Source organism: Thamnophis elegans, chromosome 1 (assembly GCF_009769535.1).
Source record: "Thamnophis elegans isolate rThaEle1 chromosome 1, rThaEle1.pri, whole genome shotgun sequence".
Taxonomy (NCBI): domain Eukaryota; kingdom Metazoa; phylum Chordata; class Lepidosauria; order Squamata; family Colubridae; genus Thamnophis; species Thamnophis elegans.
In genome coordinates, this window is record NC_045541.1 from 153,515,080 (window position 1) to 153,533,867 (window position 18,788).

Genomic DNA, 18,788 nt, shown 5'->3' on the forward strand with positions numbered 1-18,788 from the left:
TGCTGAATTTGTATGTATTCTGCTATTATCAGAAGCAAAAGAGACACAGGTGCATTGAGTCTGTCTGAAAACTGCACAATCCCCAGCCTTTCTCTTTAGATGTTCCAGAGAGCCCTGTTAGAATTTCAAGAATCCAAACTTTCATTTAAAAATATTGTATCTAGCGCTCATGGTTGCCATGGTTTCAGAAGAAGAAATTGTCTAGTGTCAACTGTGGTTTCCATAAACACTACTCATTCTGACCCTTCTTTCTTGTTACAAACTGGTGAGCATGATTGGAACAATATATAGCTCTTTCAGAATTTCTCCCTTGATGAGTGTAGTCAGACACAAAACATCCATTTATCAGAAGGCAGATTAGTGAAGTTGCTTCCTGTTAAGCCATCCAGCTTCCTGGACATTTTGACCTTTATTTTTTTCTTTTTTCCTGGACAATTGAACACACTTTTGATCAGAGCACTGAACTTCAACCACTCTCTTCTTCCAAATTTTAAAATCATGTATGGCCTGCTTCCCATTGTTATTTTGTTAACTAAAAAGAAAAATAAAACTTTTCTTTAAAAAAATCAGATGGAACAGAGAGTCTGGAAGCGATCAAGGGATTTGTTGGTAGGCTTGCTGGTCCCAGAAGATTCACACTGCAACTGTGAATGAACAATAAAAGAGGAGAGAAGTCCTACAGCTGATACAAAGAACCAGATTGGTATAATACAGTGATGGGATTCAGCTAGTTTGCACCACTTCGGGAGAACCGGTTGTTAACTTTCTGAGCAATTTGGTGAACTGGTTGTTGGAAGAAATCATTAGGACAGAGAACTGGTTGTTAAATTATTTGAATCCCACCACTGGCACAATAGTGAATGCTGGAAACTGGGAGACTGTGAATTCTAATCCCTCCTTACTTACAAGGCTAGTTGGTCTTAAGAACAAGGAGGAAATGGCAAGCCAATACTGAAAAACATTGCCATGAAAACTATAGGGACTTGTCTGGCAGGTATTAGGAGTCAAAAACCGACTTGAATTCACACACACACACACACATACACACACACACTCACTCACATTTGGAAACAGAGCATTAAGTGAGCTGAATCCTTGCTTTGATTAAACAAGACAGATATTATGTATTTATAACGCTTGTAAGATTTTTAAAAGTTTGGATTATTTTCCCTATTATTATTCTTGTTTTCTTCCTGTTGCTATTGCTGCTTTCTAGCTGTTCCTATCTAAGCTTGCATGATCTAACTGTGCTTTACTTCCATCGGTATACCTACTGGTGTGTTTACATTTCTGTTAATTGTTGTATGATGGATTGGAAGATGAGCAGAGTGACTTATTTCATGTCTGTGGTGTCACTTACACTGGCACTCGCATGGACAAGGATCAATAGGCAAATTATAGAGTCTTTAGATCCTGTATTTCATTTTTAACCTAAGCATTTTTGCTACTGATTATGATTGCAAATGCAACTCTGACACATTGATTTAAATGCTTTCATTATTTTCCTCACTCAAAAATGAGACAAGCCATGACAAAGAAGTTAATTGCAACTCAATAGACCTATGCTAATGTTTTATTAAGAAGAGAATAAGTCACGACTGCCTTTTTGGCAAAGCAAACCTGCTAATAATAAGGCAATAAGAAGAAACTTGGTGTATCAGCCTTGAAAATAGCAAAGCAATTTTTAAGGCACTGCCTTAGAACAGAGAGAAACTGAAGTTCACATTTCCCAACAGAGAGATGTTGAAACGTATAAGGTGGCTGCTGCTCCAGATGTTGGAAGCATTGGCTCAATTCCCCACTTATCTCAGTCTGTTTCTTTGGACCACAGAAAGGCTAGTCTTCTGCATTACAAATTAGTAGCTGATGCAAAATGTTATGTTCCAGCTTCAGTCTTCCATTTGTGACAGGGAGCTTGCAACCTTAGTTTATTATAGAGAGAAATGAGACTCTTTCAAACTCATCCACCACTACTAGTCAGGTTGCCAAAGATTTTCAGCAATATCTGGGTATCTGTTGCTCTTCACCTCCATTTTAGAGTGCCTTAGAATGAACACCACAAAGTTTGATTCTCTCCTATAGAAAAATGCAGCACTGTCTTTGGCTCAGAACAGATTTCCCCACTTCCGACATACTTAATGTTATCTATTATTAGAAAGCTGGTTGTTTGGTTAATAAATCTGATCTGAAGGAGAGAGTTTGATGTCCAAAGCAAATACAGAACTGGTTTATAGCTCAGAGCGATGTTTGTTTATTTGCAGTTTGTTTACCCTGAGAGTGCCTCTGTGTTTGTGTGTGTGTGTGTGTGTATTGGGGGAGAGAGGGGAGGTGCATAATAGCTTGCAGTTGCAAAAGAGGGGTTTCTGAATTTGAATTCAGAGTGCACCTGCTTCTCAAATTTTTGATCTACCTAATCTTTTCCCACCCTCCCTGTCATACTTTTGTTAGCCAAAAGAGGAAGAAATGATTTACTTTGTTTATTTTGTTAAATTTATTTGCTACCTATCTTTCTGTAGGACTGCTCTAAGTGGCTTACAATAACAAAAAGGAAGAAAAATGAAAAGTGTGTAAACAGAAATAAAATAATAGAAGAATAAAAATAAAAATGACAAAGGAACACAATGAAAATAAATACAAGGAGATGGGACACAATATACCCTAGGACAGTGTTTTTCAACCACTGTGCCGCGGCACACTAGTGTGCCGTGACATAGTGTAAGGTGTGCCGTGGGAGAATTACTTTATATATAGTCAATATAGGCACAGAGTTAAATTTTTTTTAACATTTTCTAATGGTGGTGTGCCTCGTGATTTTTTTCATGAAAAAAGTGTGCCTTTGCACAAAAAAGGTTGAAAAACACTGCCCTAGGAGTCCTGGAGTGAGAAAATATAGACTGAGAAAATTGAATATTTAATTTCTCAAACTACAGGTCTGGTTCAATTTGGACACCTTCTCTTAGCAATAGCAATAGCAGTTAGACTTATATACTGCTTCATAGGGCTTTCAGCCCTCTCTAAGCGGTTTACAGAGTCAGCATATTGCCCCCAACAACAATCTGGGTCCTCATTTTACCCACCTCGGAAGGATGGAAGGCTGAGTCAACTCTGAGCCGGTGAGATTTGAACAGCCGAACTGCAGAACTGCAGTCAGCTGAAGTAGCCTGCAGTGCTGTATTTAACCACTGCGCCACCTCAGCTCTTACCTACCCATACTACTATCTTAACTACCCATACTACTATTTCTATATAAACATGGGAGTCTTATGTCAGGCATTGGTCTTGTTGTAAGGGCTCTCGATTAGAGGAAGATAGGAAGCCAAAGGGACAGATGTAGTCAGAATGAGACACATGGTGTACAGTCAAGAATAGTTTATCGCTGTGTATAATGACAAGATGCATGGTCTGATACATGACTTTGCTACAAGGGCTTTTTATGTTTGGCTTGTTTTGAGACTTAATCAAAAGGCTTGTGCTGAAATTTACCAAAAGCAAATGCTACAGTCTGTCCTGGGCTTCTGAACATCTTTGAGAAAAAAAAAAACAAATAGTTTTTCTAGCGGTGATCAGAAATCTTCAGTTCAATTCAACATTGCTTCAGTTCATCACACTCAACAGCCAAACTGAACTGATTCAGTTTAGATCATTGGATTAATTTGGAAAAAGTGACAATTCAATTAGCCATCAGACTGAACTTTTGAAACAAATATTCTCATGGTGCATATTTTTCTAAAGCTCTTGAAATTTACTTTTTCCATTGTACATCTTACTTTGTTTAGAATACCAGAATTTTTAGATTTTCGTTTTTGTTTGAAAAAAATATTGCCATATTTGATCCAATGCTTTTTCATGTAAAATTTGTTTATATATACTATTTTGAAAGTACCGTAATTTTAAAGGGAATGTAATTTAATTCAATGTGATTTCAGTTCCTGGAACCCATAGAATGAACATTCTCAAAATAGTCTAAACTCACTTACCAATCCTGGATAAATACAAGTAATATTTAGTTTGCTTAACTGAAGTTTGTGCTACTTTGAACATTTCATATCACACAGACTAGGAGGTGAATTATTTCTTCCCCATGTATTGTATTATCCTTTATAACCCAATTGGGATATTCCAAAAGTGTGGACCCTGTATGTGGTAGATTTATGGCCATGGATCTTTTCATGGATACAGGTGTAACTTGGAAAACCCCTTTCCCAAAGTTTCTTTCCATCCTAATTTCCTTTGGATAGCTGTCAATGTGAAGAGTTAACATTATTTTGGAAGAAGGAAAATAATTTATAAAAGTTCACAATATTTTGTTTCAGTTAAACGTGAGTATATAGTAGCTTTATTTTTTCTTCAACAGATTTCTTATTTTCCTGATTCCCATTTGCATCCATAAACTGTCCATGCGCTGTCATTGAAAAGGCATTCCATTTTGGAATATTTGAATATAATCTTAATGTTTGTGAAAAATCAGTGTTGAGAAAAAAGCAACTAATCCCAGAATTTGTTCTCTGTTATAGCATGTAATCCAATAAATAGGAGTATGAGGGGAATTCAAAATAGTGAAATCATTCTTGGGTTGCTGTTGCTTTTTTGTCTTTTAACAGATTAACTTTTCTGCCTTGATATTATCAGGCCATCTGACAATATTTCTGATCGGAAGGCCTGAGGTTATTGCCTAGAAAAAAGGATATAATTTCAGGGCTGTCCGATTCATCAGAAAATAATAGATGGTTCCTGAAGCACTAAAGTAAATAAAAGGAAACCAGGCTGGTTTTCTTTGTGCTGGGTTAAAGCTGTTCAAACTTTTTGCTCATACTTCATAAACAGGATATTCAGAGAAGAAACCAAGGGAAGGGCATGTCTTATCTTCTCCATATCGCCTGAGGTTAATGGAACAGCCTTCTTGAGTGATAGTTGCTATCTCACTGGAGGTTTTCATGCAAAAGTTGGATTGCCATTTGCCCTGGATGGTATGTTCTGGATGGTATGGTTGAACTATGAGAACATCCAGGCCTCTTCCAACTTATTTATTTATTTATTTATTATTTTATTTTATTTTATTTTATTTTATTTTTATTTATATGGTTTGTCATACATGTACAAGATAATAGGTATAAGCATAAACATGGATATGAACAAAGGAAATGAATATAAATAAATGGGGACAGTGGGACAGGGACAGTACAGTAGGCACACTGATGCTCTTATGCACACCCTCTTTACAGACCTTCTAGGAATGGGGTGAGGTCCACGGTAGACAGTTTGAGACTGAAGCTGTGAGGGTTTGAGGATGTAACAATGGAGTCAGGTAGAGCATTCCAGGCATTGACCTCTCTGTTGCTGAAGTTGTATTTTCTGCAATCGAGATTGGAGTGGTTTAGTTTGTATCTATTGTTTGCCCATGTATTATTGTGGTTGAAGCTGAAGTAGTCGTTGGTAGGTAGGATGTTGTAGCAGACAATTTTGTGTACTATGCTTAAGTCAGACTGTAGGCGGCACAGTTCCAGGTTGTCCATTCTATGGTAAAGTCAGGATGACATAATGGCAAGATTGCTTTATCAAATTTTGTCATGCACAATATTTTACTTTCATTAGCCTAAATGAACAAGAAAGGCTGGGAGTATAACCTTTCCCTCTATGTCCTGCCAAACCACTGCACAAGAAATGAATTCCAGAATGGCTCATTGAATCGAAAGAGTGTATAAATGAGCACAATTGGCTTCTGACTGGAAGAAAGAGGGGAGAAAGAGGGGGAGAGAGATTTTCCCCTTCAAGGCTAGGGTGAGGCCCTGCTTCTGCATCTGCTTGTCAAAACGAGGTCAAGTTGATGCCACCTCCTGAGCATCTTCCTGCAAAAGGTCTGGAACAATGATTTTGAGCAACTAAAATGTTAAACGAGGGAATGCTTCTTTTGGCTTGAACATATTAACTATGCCAACAGCTTTCTACCACTGAGATGGAAGCGCCTTGGGGCTAGCAGCTGCTACTATTCAATAGCAGTTGAACAAAGGAAGACCACTTAATGTAGTGTTTTGAGTGTGGAGAACAGAATATCCTTCAACAGTATCTAATTTTTATTGGATGGATCGGTTGGTTTACTTAATTAAACTAATTTGAATCCCTTAACAAAGATGTATACTTTTAATTAGACCATACACACACACACACACACAACACACACACACACACACACACACACATATATATATATATGTTTTCAACCAGATTAAAAACAATAAAAATATAAGAAAAGAACGTTGAAAATTAGTAACCAAGAAAGAAAATAGAAAAAAAAAAAAAAAAAGGAAAGGCTGAAAGGGAAAGGAAAGAAAACAGTTTATAAAGAAGTGGCTTTCAATTTCTTTTTCCAGTAGTTATAAATGCATTTATATTTTACCTTCTCCAAGGATACATTATAATTTTCTTCTTCTGTAAGCTACTCTTTTTAATATTCAAACCCATAAATCAGAAATCAATTCTTTTTCTCCAGCAAGAAATCCAGAAGCGATTTCCAATCACTAATAAATGTAATTGTTGAATTGTTCTCCAAACAAACAAGTGGATTTTCTACTAGTTCCATCATCTTCATTAACATTTCCCCCATTGTAAAGTTTAACAGTCTTTTCATTTTTGTGTGTATATAGTAGTCTCATAGTAGTGATCATATAGAAACATGGTCTTCTGAAGCTCTTTTCTAGTTGTCTGTCATTAGTGCCCAAGAGAACAATTCTGTTTTCAGTTGAATCTTAGTCTTTAACATTCTTTGAATCAATGTAAGTATTTGAACCCAAGATTTTCTGGGTTTTTTTTAAAGTCCAGACATGATAAAATGACCCTTCATGCTGCCCACATTTCCAGCATAAATTTGAAGTACACATTCACATTCTGGATAATTTTTTAGGAGTCATATACCAATGTTACATTATTTTGTTGAAATTCTTTTTTGAATTATATAACAATATGAATTCCAGTCCTTTCAACCACTTTTCCAATTGTTCCAACAATATGCTATGTCAAAATTCTTAGCCTATTTTATCATACATTCTTTCACTTGTTCATCCTTCACTTCAAATTTCAGCAAGGATTGGCAAGTTTGGGCAATTACATGTTCATCGTTTGCACATAATTCATCTTCAAAATTCTGTCTTTTGTTGCTCAATTCCAAATTTCCTGTTATCTACCTTGAATCTTTCTATTAACCCATTATACAAAACCACTGAAAATTAAATCCCTCTGTAGTCAATTGTGCTCCTGATTTCATCTTATGTTCACCATGCTCTTGTTCTAACAACTTAAATTGCTAACCATTACCTGCTTTTTGTTATTAAATACTTTTCTTCTTTCTTTTTTCTTTCATCTAACATTGCTTATGTTTTCTCTTTCTCTTTTTTTGAGCTTGCTATTATGCTGTATAAAATGTCCTAAAAGCTTTACTTGCATTCTAACCCATTCTTTTATCTGTGTCTATATTAAGATTATTCTCAAAAATTATTTCAAATTCTTTTTGCAATCTTCCATTCCCATTTCTTTCTGCAATAACCTTCCATTTAATCTCCATCAGAAACAAGTTGGACCCGCAACAAAATGTTGTAGTGCATTTTCACCCCCAATAAGACAATTCTGCAGGATCTTTCCAGCTAGCTGTGTTTGGTCTAGTGGAGTGATGGCGAACCTATGGCAGAGCCCCCTCTGCAGGCACACAAGCTGTCGACCCAGCTCAGCTCCACTGCACATGTGCACGCGCCTCCCGCTGGCCAGCTGGTTTTTGGATCTCTGCCGTACAAGCGCTGGGGGGGGGGGGCGCATGCGGAAAATGCATGCACATGCATGGGGGCAGGGGAGCACATAGGGGTGCGTGCATGGGGTGCACGCACCCCTCTGTGGGATGGAATGTATAAAGGGGTCACACATGCATGCGCGGGGCAGTGAGGGAGGTGTCACACTCCCATTGCATTATGGGTGCACACACTTTTGGCATGCAGCAACAAAAAGGTTAGATGTCATTGGTCTAGTGGTTTAAGCACCAGGCTAGAAACCAAAAAAGTGAGAATTATAGTCCAGTCTTAGTCGTGAAAGCCAACTGTGTAATCTTGGGCCAGTCTCAGCTAAACACACCTCACAGGGTTGTTGTTGTGGGGAAAATAGGAAGAGGAAGGAGTATTAGGTATGTTCTCCACCTTGAGTTATTTATGAAAATAATAGAGGCAGGATTTAAAAAAAATCTTAAACATAAATGTTCTTTGCCAACATGCCATGCCATTTTTCTCAACATACTTCTCAGTGTCAGTATACCAAGACTTGCACCATTCTCTTTGAGTCCCAAAGGTGCTTTTTCAAGAGGGAACTGGACTTTCTGTTTTTTTCTTTGAAGACATTTTGCTTCCCATTCAAAAAGCTTCTTTAGCACCGACTGGATGGTGGGGAATGGAAGGATCCAGTCAGAGCTGAAGAAGCTTCTTGGATGAGAAGCAAAACATCTTCAAAGACAAACCAGAAAGTCCAGTTGTCTCTTGAAAAGCACCTTTGGATAACTGAACATCTCCATAGATATTCTCTTTGAGATTTGAAGATAAATTCAGAGAGACAGTACATTCTTTCATTTGCTTATTCGTTCACTTACCCACTCATTTGCTCACTCATTCATTTTCACACATACCTAGTACATCTTTACTGAAAACTGTAGGGTTTTCCTGAGCATGCTGATATCTTTCACTTGTTTCTCCGTGTCCCATTTTTCACTAAGAATTGCCATAGTTTTCATAGTGGGTTGTGTCCAAAAGTTCTATGTTTGATTCCACAAGTGAACGTGGAGTCAACATGCTGACACTGGTTAAAATTTCATTTTCCATTAAGTTGTAAAGAATGGTTAAAAACCTTCCATTCCCCACCATCCAGTCAGAGCTGAAGAAGCTTCTTGGATGAGAAGCAAAATGTCTTCAAAGAAAAACCAGAAAGTCCAGTTGCCTCTTGAAAAAGCACCATGACCTGAACGACTGAGAATCTCCATAGACGTTGAAAACCACAGTGATTAAGTACATGAATTGCACACAGCTAAAACCAGATATGCCATTTAGGTTCAGTATATAAGCTCATCCAAAATACAATGAACACAGATATGGGGAGGGTGGGGGAGATATGCAGGATGGATGGATGGATATCCAGCTATATTCAATGCAATGCAGTATTATCTATTAGGTTTTACATGCCTATTATTATCTGTACTTCGTTTGATTACACATCAGTTATGTAAATTATCTGCTGGTTTCATCTTTGTCTAATAAAAATCTGGCAGTAACACTTGAAAATGCTGTTGTTACTGATCTCCAGTGCCCAGTGGATGCTTTTCATGTTGAAAATGGATTTTGGGATCTATTAGTAGTAGCATTACTACATTGGTAGACTGCAGACTTAGTGCTGCATTTTTCATGCAGATACATAATAGGAATTGTTTTCTTCAATATGTCAACTTAAACAGAATCATTGCCTAAGCACTGAAAGATTAAAGAAAAGAGGCAAAATGAAGGTGTATTCTGTCATTCCTTATACGAACAGCACGGAATAAAATGTTGAAAGCTTTAATCTGATCACTATGCAGATTAATGATCTAAACTTATGGGAATAAATCTTGACTGACCGACCATCTGTCATCAAAAATTCAAAATAGCTGACTAAGCCGAGATAATTCAGACAAATGGAGGAGTCATAGATGGCATATAGCATTGTGCTGGAATTACTGGTTATCTTCTTGTTCCTATAATGCAAGGCTGATTCGAGGAAAGGAAGTATTTCTAAATAAAGACTTTATAACAGTATTTTACACCAACTTTGTCATTTTTGTCATTTTGTCATTTATTAAAATTTATACTGTTATGTGTTCTACTTGGGGCTGGTCTTGAAGACCATTCAGAAGCTTTAACTCATCCAGAATACAGCGGCACTCATAGTTCTGGATGCACCTCTATATACCCCCATGGAGGGCATTATTGTTGTGTGAACTGCACAAGTTTCCATTAGGCTTCTGGGTGCAATTCAAGGTGTGGCAAGGGTCTTTCTCCCCAATGGTTTCTGTCTACTCACCAGATCTGGCAGAATGTGCATGCTCCAAGTACCCTCAATAAAACAGTGATGTTTTGCAGATCCTTGGAATCATGCCTCCTCTTTTAAGTGTTTGCTTTATAGGACAGCCTCCCTCCTGAATGATAGACAACCCTAACTTTACTGGCTTTATTGGCTTTTTGCAAAGCTGTGAGGATTTGGCTCTTTCCCCAGGTGTTGAAGTTGAGAAGTTAGCATGGGGGTACTGGTGGATGTGATTGGTAGTTTCATGGCTTTACTGAGTCACAGTATGGTTTTATTTGTTTTTAGTTTAGTTTAGTGGGATTCTTTGTTTTTATCTTGTACACCACCTAGAGTCGGGATGGCGAATCTATGGCACGTGTGCCACTAACAAAAATCATGCAGAAAAAAATATAAATGTTACTGAATTATGGATGCAGAAACAGTAAACTGGAGAAATTTAATATTTACTCCAGCAATTAGTGCTGGAGTAAACAAAGGAAGATTGCTCCCTTGAGGTGATGATCAGCAAGGAAAAGCTCACATCTTGGAGCCTGTCATCAAAGTAGATTATCGAGTAGAAAAAAATTATCATACTTGACAAAGTTGGAAGAAATAGAACATAGATTAACAGAGTTGGATGGGACCTTGGAGGTCTTCGGGTCCAACCCTCTGCTGGAGCAGGAGACCCTATACCAGAAAAATGGCTGTCCAGTCTCTTTTTGAAAGCCTCTAGTGATGGAGCACCCGCAGCCTCTGGAGGCAAGCCATTCCATTGGTTGATTTCTCTCATTGTTAGGAAACGTCTGCTTAGGTCTAGCTTGCTTCTCTCCTTGATTAGTTTCCATCCATTGTTTCTCTTCTTGCCTTCTGGTGCTTTGGAAGACAATGGAAAAGGTGGCTGGATTAGATCAAAAAGGCTACTGGAATGTCCTTGGAATGGTTACTGTTGGAAATATGTGAAAGTGGCAAGACTTTGTATTCAGTCCAGACTGAACAAAATGGAGCTTAACTAACTAGATCCAGTTGTATGTTTATATTTTATGCCTGTAGGTTCACTGCAATTTTGAGAGTTCCCCCCCCCCAAAAAAGGGTAATTTTAGTTTAATGAAAATAATTTTGGAAATTGTGGGCGCTTCATCACTGGAAGTTTTTAAGAAGAGAGTGGAAAGCCACTTTGTCTGAGATGGCATAAGGCAGTGATGACTAACCTTTTTTGGATCATGTGCCAAAAGCAGGGGGAGCACAGGTGGGTTGTGCACGGGCATGCCCACACCCGTAATGCTATGCGTACGAACACCGCGCTCATGTGTATGCGACCCCCCACCCTCCCCCACTTTTGAAATGCTCTTTTAGCCCTCCCCAGGCTCCAGAAACTTTCTAGGAACCTGGGAAAGGCGAATACAGTGTCCCTTGCCACCCCAGAGGCTCCCTGGAGGCTTCAGGAGGCTTCCCTGAAGCCACTGGAGGGTGAAAAATGGCTCTTGGGCAATCTGGAAGTTTGGGAATGGTGACTTCCAGTTTGCCTGTAGGGCCATTTTTCACCCTCCGGAGGCAAAAAGCTGCCGAAAAAGAAAACTGAAGTCAGCTGGCTAGTGTGCTCATGCACACTGGAGCTGACAGGGCAACACCTCGCGTGCCCTAACAAATGGCTCCGTGTGCCACCTGTGGCACATTTCCCATAGGTTCACCATCATGGGCAAAAGGTCTCCTTTTTGATCAGGAGACTGGACTAGAAGACTTCCAAGGTCCCTTCCAGCTCTATTCTATTCTATTTCTTATATAATCATAAGCCGAAAAAAAAAATTGGATATATTGTCACAACTACTATTCGACTAGTTCTGCATTTCAATGATACCAAATTGTTCTGAACTGAACTTGAACAATATATCTTTTGTCACTTCACAAATATTTTAATTGTCACCAAACAGTAACTGTAATTATCTAATTATAGCCCTAAATATTCTGCGTAGAACAGCATGAACAATACTGGAATAACATCATCGATATTGTAAACTGCTCTGCTTTTTTGTTTCCTAAATGATAGGTGAGTCATGGTCATTCATGGCCCAAAACCTTTTTTCCTCCTTTCCTCAGGCTGGACAAAGTTTGCCCGTTTGACGCGAGCTCTGACAAACAGCCGGAGTGTTCTACAGCAGCTAACTCCCATGAACAAAGCTGAGGTGATCCATAAACACTCTCGATTAGCTGAAGTAAGATTTCATTGAAACATAAAAGGAAAAGTGTTACCTTTTATGGGATCTAGTACCATAAAAGATCCTGTGGTACAAAGGGCTTAAGGAAGGAGAGAATGGAAAGTTGGGGAGAATGGAACAAGAACATCATAATAACCAGGGGTGGGGTCCTACCGGTTTAACAATCGGTTCACTGAGCATGCACTTCGCTCTGCGCTCACACAGTGCATTTGAAAACTTACCCTCTACTGCAGCCCCGGTGCAAAACAGCTGAGACACAGCAATCAGCTCTGATGTACCGCTCAGCTGGGCTTCAGAAAAGGGAATAAAGGTGAGTATAGCGCAGGGGCAGGTGGGCCCAACTGAAGGTCGGAGTGAAACGGTTCGCTCCCAGCTGATATTCGGAGCTACCGATTCACCTGAATCCCACCCCTGACAATAACACTCAAGATGTCCTGAACTATCATTAATACATGTCCTCTCTATTAAATCTGTTGGGGTAAGTAGAAACAGTTGGAAGAAGACAGCCAAACAAGTAGCCTGACCCTAGGTGATGGAGAGCTATTTAGGTGATGAATGGCACCTTGAATTGTATTGGGAAGCCTACTCTGAACCAATATAAATCATGGAGTAGTGGTGCTGCATAGGTATAATGAAGAATGTCAAAAAATGTCTGCCCCGCTAGAGTCGAGTATGAGTAAGCTTAGAATGATTTCATTTTAATTCATCTCTAATTTGTTTTATCTGTTCTGCAGTGCATGAGTTTGCCTGTCATTGCATTGTTCTAATATCTGTGTCTCTTTTGTCAAAGGTTCTCCAGCTGGGATCTGATATCCTTCCACAATATAAGCAAGAGGCCCCAAAGACTCCGCCACATATAATTTTACACTACTGTGCTTTTAAGACCACTTGGGACTGGGTCATCTTAATTCTCACCTTCTACACAGCCATTATGGTTCCCTACAACGTTTCCTTCAAAACAAAGCAGAACAACATTGCTTGGTTGGTCCTGGATAGTGTGGTAGATGTTATTTTTCTGGTGGACATAGTTTTGAATTTTCATACTACCTTTGTTGGACCTGGTGGAGAGGTAATATCTGATCCCAAACTCATCAGGATGAATTACCTGAAAACCTGGTTTGTGATAGACCTTTTGTCATGTTTACCTTATGACATCATCAATGCCTTTGAGAATGTAGATGAGGTAAGCAATATCACTTTACTGTAATCTGTTTGATCATTGTTGTTATAGTTTTCATAGATGATCAAATTTGCCTAATATTGTTTAGCTTTGATGAATGACATCTCATGAAAGATCTTATAGCTTTCTAAGACTTTGATATGACAAAAAAGAAAACCGTGTCTTGTTTTTTAATGTCTCCGAGTAGCACATGTACTTACGGTAAATTGAAGCAAAAATGGCAGACATTTCTTGGATCAGAGGCATATTGGAATCTTGAAAACATGAGATTGATCCATTCAGAAAGTTGTTGCTATGGGAAACATTCAAGCATTTACCGTTGCAGCCAAAGGCTGGATTTTTTTTGAACCCCACCTCACACCCCACATCCCTGCTACAGGCCCTCTTCTTTCACTCATAACTAAATACCTCTAAGAAACTCATAAGAAACTCATAAGTATGGCAGAAGTGCAGTAGTGCTCGGGTATCCCTGCAACTCCTATTGAAAGGCAAATTGCACTTGGTTCTGGGTGCAATGTGCATTTATTCCTAGCATTATTCTCCATACCTTGGTACAATCCCCTTTAGCAGTTTTTGGAGACATTGGCCATCATGTTACATTTGTAATGCTTCTCTGTATTGGTTCTTGTTCTATCCTCAGAGCTATGGAAAATGAATCAACAGTCCCCTGTGAAAGCCCTCAAAGTATCTGAAAACTTTTTTTATTGTAAACCATCCAGAGTAATTTAGAAGATATGGGCAGTGTAGAAATTTGATAGATATATGATGACAGATATATAGATGTATAGATAAATCAATAAAGCTGCTGTTGTATCTTTTCTTAGTCCTCGCTTTGTTACACTAAACATATCTAGTTTCTTTAAGTGTTTTTCATAAAATTCAACCTTCCAGCCCCTCATATCTCAGGATTCGCATTTTGCTTTTAATCACAAACCATTCTAAATAATTTGGTGTCATCTGCAAACATGACCTTGCAACTATTAACTCCTGATTAGAAATGTCAAGTTTAAAAGCACCATTTTGACAGGTGTTCAGAGTTTAATAAATTATTATTAGAAGGTTGGTAGCACAGTCAGGCAGATGACACTGGATTTGACATTTTTATCCACTTGCTGAGTCCTTCCCAAAGACTTGGGTTAGGCAGATGTTGTGGTTTGATGATGTTAAAGTATTATCACAAGATGTAAACTGTTCCAAGTAAAGCTACCTTTTACAATGGACTGTTGGTGGTTTTCTCAATGTTAGTAGTGTTCAGATGGTGCTCTGAATGCTTTGGGCTTGCACCCAAGGCACGTATAACAAATGGACACTATCTTTGCTTTGTTTTGCCATGGTCATTCTACTTGTATTTGCAGGCTTTTATATTTTGTGATCCTCTTCTGTTCTTTCTCTTCTCTTCTGCTGTCTCCAGCACTGCAATGTCCATTACCAGATTTTTAAAAAATCTTTCTTATTGACAATTGTTAAGTCTAGAATGTTATGTGGCAGGTGTTTGTTTGTTTGAATTCAGATGTCCCAGAACAATTTAACATCTTCCTTTTCTATTACTTTTCTATTACTTTGTCTACTTTGTGGTCCCAATTCTTGCTTGCATGCAAATGGTATTTCTTGCAGATATTCCAATGTACCTATGTTGCTACTATGTCGTGCTGTTATATATTATTATTTTATTTACATTTACATTATTTACATTTACAATAGCAGAGTTGGAAGGGACCTTGGAGATCTTCTAGTCCAACCCCCTTCCTAGGCAGGAAACCCTATACTGTTTCAGACAAATGGCTATCCAATTTGTTAGCAGTTTTTGGAAACATTACGACGACGACGATGATGATGATGATGTAGTTAATCTTTGGTGAGATTCACAGACTTTGGGGCTGGTTGATAGCTCAACAGCTCGAGTCTTAACCAAGGACCTAGGAACTGTTAAGGTAACATTGGAGGATATAAGTTGTTCCAAGTAGGGTTGTTGTTGTTGTTGTTGTTGTTGTTACTGTTATTATTATTATTATTCCTCTTATTTTCATTTGCTATTTATAGTCCAATTGCTAATACCTAGGAGCTTTTAATCTTTTTCCATAGTGCTTACTGCTAGGAGCTTCTTATCCTAGCTACTAAGTTTTCAGGACTCACTGGGGTGGGATGTCTAATGAAGAATTGCTATCAAAATCCATGTAATTTGAAGCTGCCTTTTGCTGAGCATAATGTCACCAGATCAATTGAATGTGGTCAATAGCAATGCAAATCTGTTGCTCATAAACTTCCAATGGCCCTACCTGAAATACCAGTCAATTTCAACATCATTGAAATTGACTGGATAATTGCTAGATGTCGATGGCATGATTTTCACATAAAACATAAAGCACACATAAAACATGCAAACGTTTCATTTCTACCTAACGGTGCAGCTCCATGCTGCTGTTGTTCCCGGAGATAGTAGCATTTATTTGTGTAAGAGTCCAAATTCACAAGAGGGTAGATGCAGAGCTGTGTTCCAAGCCCTTCATTTTCCAAACTATATGTAAAAAAAATTGAACTTTGATTTCCCACCATATTGCAGATCTGACCTCTCCCTCTTCAGATACTGTTGCTTGGAGGCTAAAATATTTTTTTTCTTCCCTTGGCCACACATACACAAAATCCACCCATTATCTAAGCCTTATCTAAGAATGTAATTCCATGATCTATTGCGGAGCTATTTCTGTTGCAAACCTTAAGGCTGCCTTCCACATATAAAAGAGATGAAAAGTACATTAAAATTTGAAAACTACATTTAAAATCAGCCCATAATGTCAAATTCTATTTTAAACCATTAGGAAAATAGCAGTTGAGAGCAGGCAAACATGAATCTAATTATTTAATACAAAAACCATTCAGCTGTCTAAAGCCCTGGATTATGTTCTTGCTTCCAGAGAGGCATTTTAATCCACGGAGAAAAAGAAGTTAAGGTTGTATGAAGAATGTGGATAGATAATTTCCCTTCTTTTGTAATGGTAAGATGAAATTGGTGAATTTCCTTACAAAGTACTTATTAATTAATTCAGTTCATGTGCCAGAATGCGGTGAGCAATATTAACTGGCAATATTGAATCAATCTGGTGACTACTAAGCCATCATTTATATATACCAGGCCTTGTATCCTGGCTATCTCTATGTGCTTTGGACTATAGAAGTAACAATCCTAGGCAACATGGCCAGTATCTGGAGGTTGCCTAGTCTTCAAGTTGAAGGGCCTTAATAAAGCCAATTAATCAAGGTCCTAAAAAGTACACTTTTTTTCCTGTGGCCACCCCTACCACTAGGCTCCTATCCTTCTAGTCTTCTGGAAGGACATTAACATATGTCTCCTAACGCAGGTATAGATAGTCTTCAGCTTACAACCACAATTGAGCCCAAAATTTCTGTTTCTAAGCAGGACAATTGTTAAGTGAGTTTTGCCCCATTTTGCAACTTTTCTTGCCACAGTTGTTAAGTGAATCACTGCAGCTGATTAAGTTAGTAACCTGGTTGTTAAGTGAATCTGGCTTCCACATTGACTTTGTTTGTCAAAAGGTCACAAAAGTTGATCGCATGACCCCGGGACACAGCAAAAGTCATTAATATGATCCAGTTTCCAAGCATCTGAATTTTGATCACATGATCATGGGGATGCCGCAAAAGTTGTAACTATGAAAAGTCATAAGTCACATTTTTCATTGCCATTGTAACTTTGAGCAGACACTAAATGAACTGTTGTAAGTTGAGGGGTACCTGTACTTAGGACAGAGTGATAGGAGTAGTGGTGGGTTGCTCCCGGTTTAGCCCAGTTCGGCCGAACCGGTAGTAGCAGTGACAGGAGGCCCCACCCACCCACCTGGACACTTCTGTGCATGCGCAGAAGCATTGCGCGCATGCGGGAGTGCGCCCGAACTGGTAGTAAAAATATTTGCAACCCATCACTGAATAGGAGTCTGGAGATCATTGTTGAGGCATCTCTAGAAAGAATATGGAAGCACCTGGTTTTCAATTTCTGTTGTTTTTATGGTTTTTGGTTCAGCTGAGCAGAGTTGTGCCCTAAGATGAGTGGCCACACAAATCTTTTAAATAAATAAATCATCATCGTCACTGTCCTCTTAGAAATTTCTATGCTCAAAGGTACTCTGTGTGTGTATGTATGTGTATATATACATACCCACATATACCAACACTAAGCAAATAATTAGCCTATAAAATCTGATCATGACAATGCCAGCTAAAGCTTTTATAATCCTATCCTATGGATTAACTTCAAACACATAAGACGTAAGAAGAGAGACAGCAAATGATAAGGATTTTTCTCCTTTCTAAGCAAAGCTACACTATATACTATAGTACCGAACTGTAGATTCCTCACACATTTTTCTGCTTTTTAAAAACCTATTTATATTTCGTCTGGCTTTGGGCATTTGTGTATCAGTATGCACTATTTTTTTTTTAAATGTTCTATTTTGTAATGCCCATTTATGGGGACCATTTTAAAATCTGGTTAACAACAGTCACTCTCAACTAGGGCTATGGATAGTTTCACGGCAGATGCAGAGTCTGACAGAGTTCTTTAACCCTGAAGTTAAACCAGCTTTCCTCCCACCGAAGTGGTGCATTTTTAAATTTCATAGAAAGTGTCTGATTTTCTACTATACTATCCAAAATTTGCATTAGTATTGTGTGAAGCAACTCAATCTTTTGCAAGAACTGTACGCGTTTAGAAAATTGTTCAAAGTAACAGGTGTATATAGACACATACATGCCTAAAGCCGCCCCAAAAAATATAAATAGGTTTTTATAAAGCAGGAAAATGTGTGAAATCTACAGTTCAGTACTATAGTATGCAGTTATCCATTTCTGCTGAGATCAAGGAAATAGGAAGGAAGTTACCATAACAGCCAGTGTTTTGGAAATTTATATATCTCGCCACTATAACATTATTTGGTAATCTTAAATAATAGTTTTTGGGGAGTTCTCTGTAAATTACTCCAAATCTTGAAAAGATCGTAACCTCCTCCAGTTAAAACCTCCTCAGATTTTGGCTCCCTCTTTCCGAGATACTGTGAGACCTTGTGTGAGAATGCCAAAATCTTTTGAAATTATGCAACGGTTTTGATATTCTCATGGCCGAGTTAGTGTAATCTTATATGAGAGCACTGAAACAGTGAACAATCATACAATATTTTGGTATTTTTGTAGGATTGGTAATGGTAATCACATGATCTCAGGATGCTGCAATCTTTGTAAATACATGCTAGTTGCCAAGCACCTGAATTTTGATCAAGTGATTGTGGGGATGCTACAACAGGTGTGGGTGGTTATAAGTCAATTTTCAG

The 18,788-nt window shown here is 38.3% G+C and overlaps 1 protein-coding gene across 1 annotated transcript in view; it reads left to right on the plus strand.

Annotated features, from left to right (window-relative positions):
* KCNH5 (potassium voltage-gated channel subfamily H member 5) overlaps positions 1 to 18,788 on the plus strand; it is a 232,574-nt gene that overhangs the window by 40,683 nt on the left and 173,103 nt on the right. Inside the window, 2 exon segments of the mRNA XM_032214001.1 lie at positions 12,151 to 12,266; positions 13,060 to 13,452. Coding sequence (XP_032069892.1) covers positions 12,151 to 12,266; positions 13,060 to 13,452 — 509 coding nt within the window.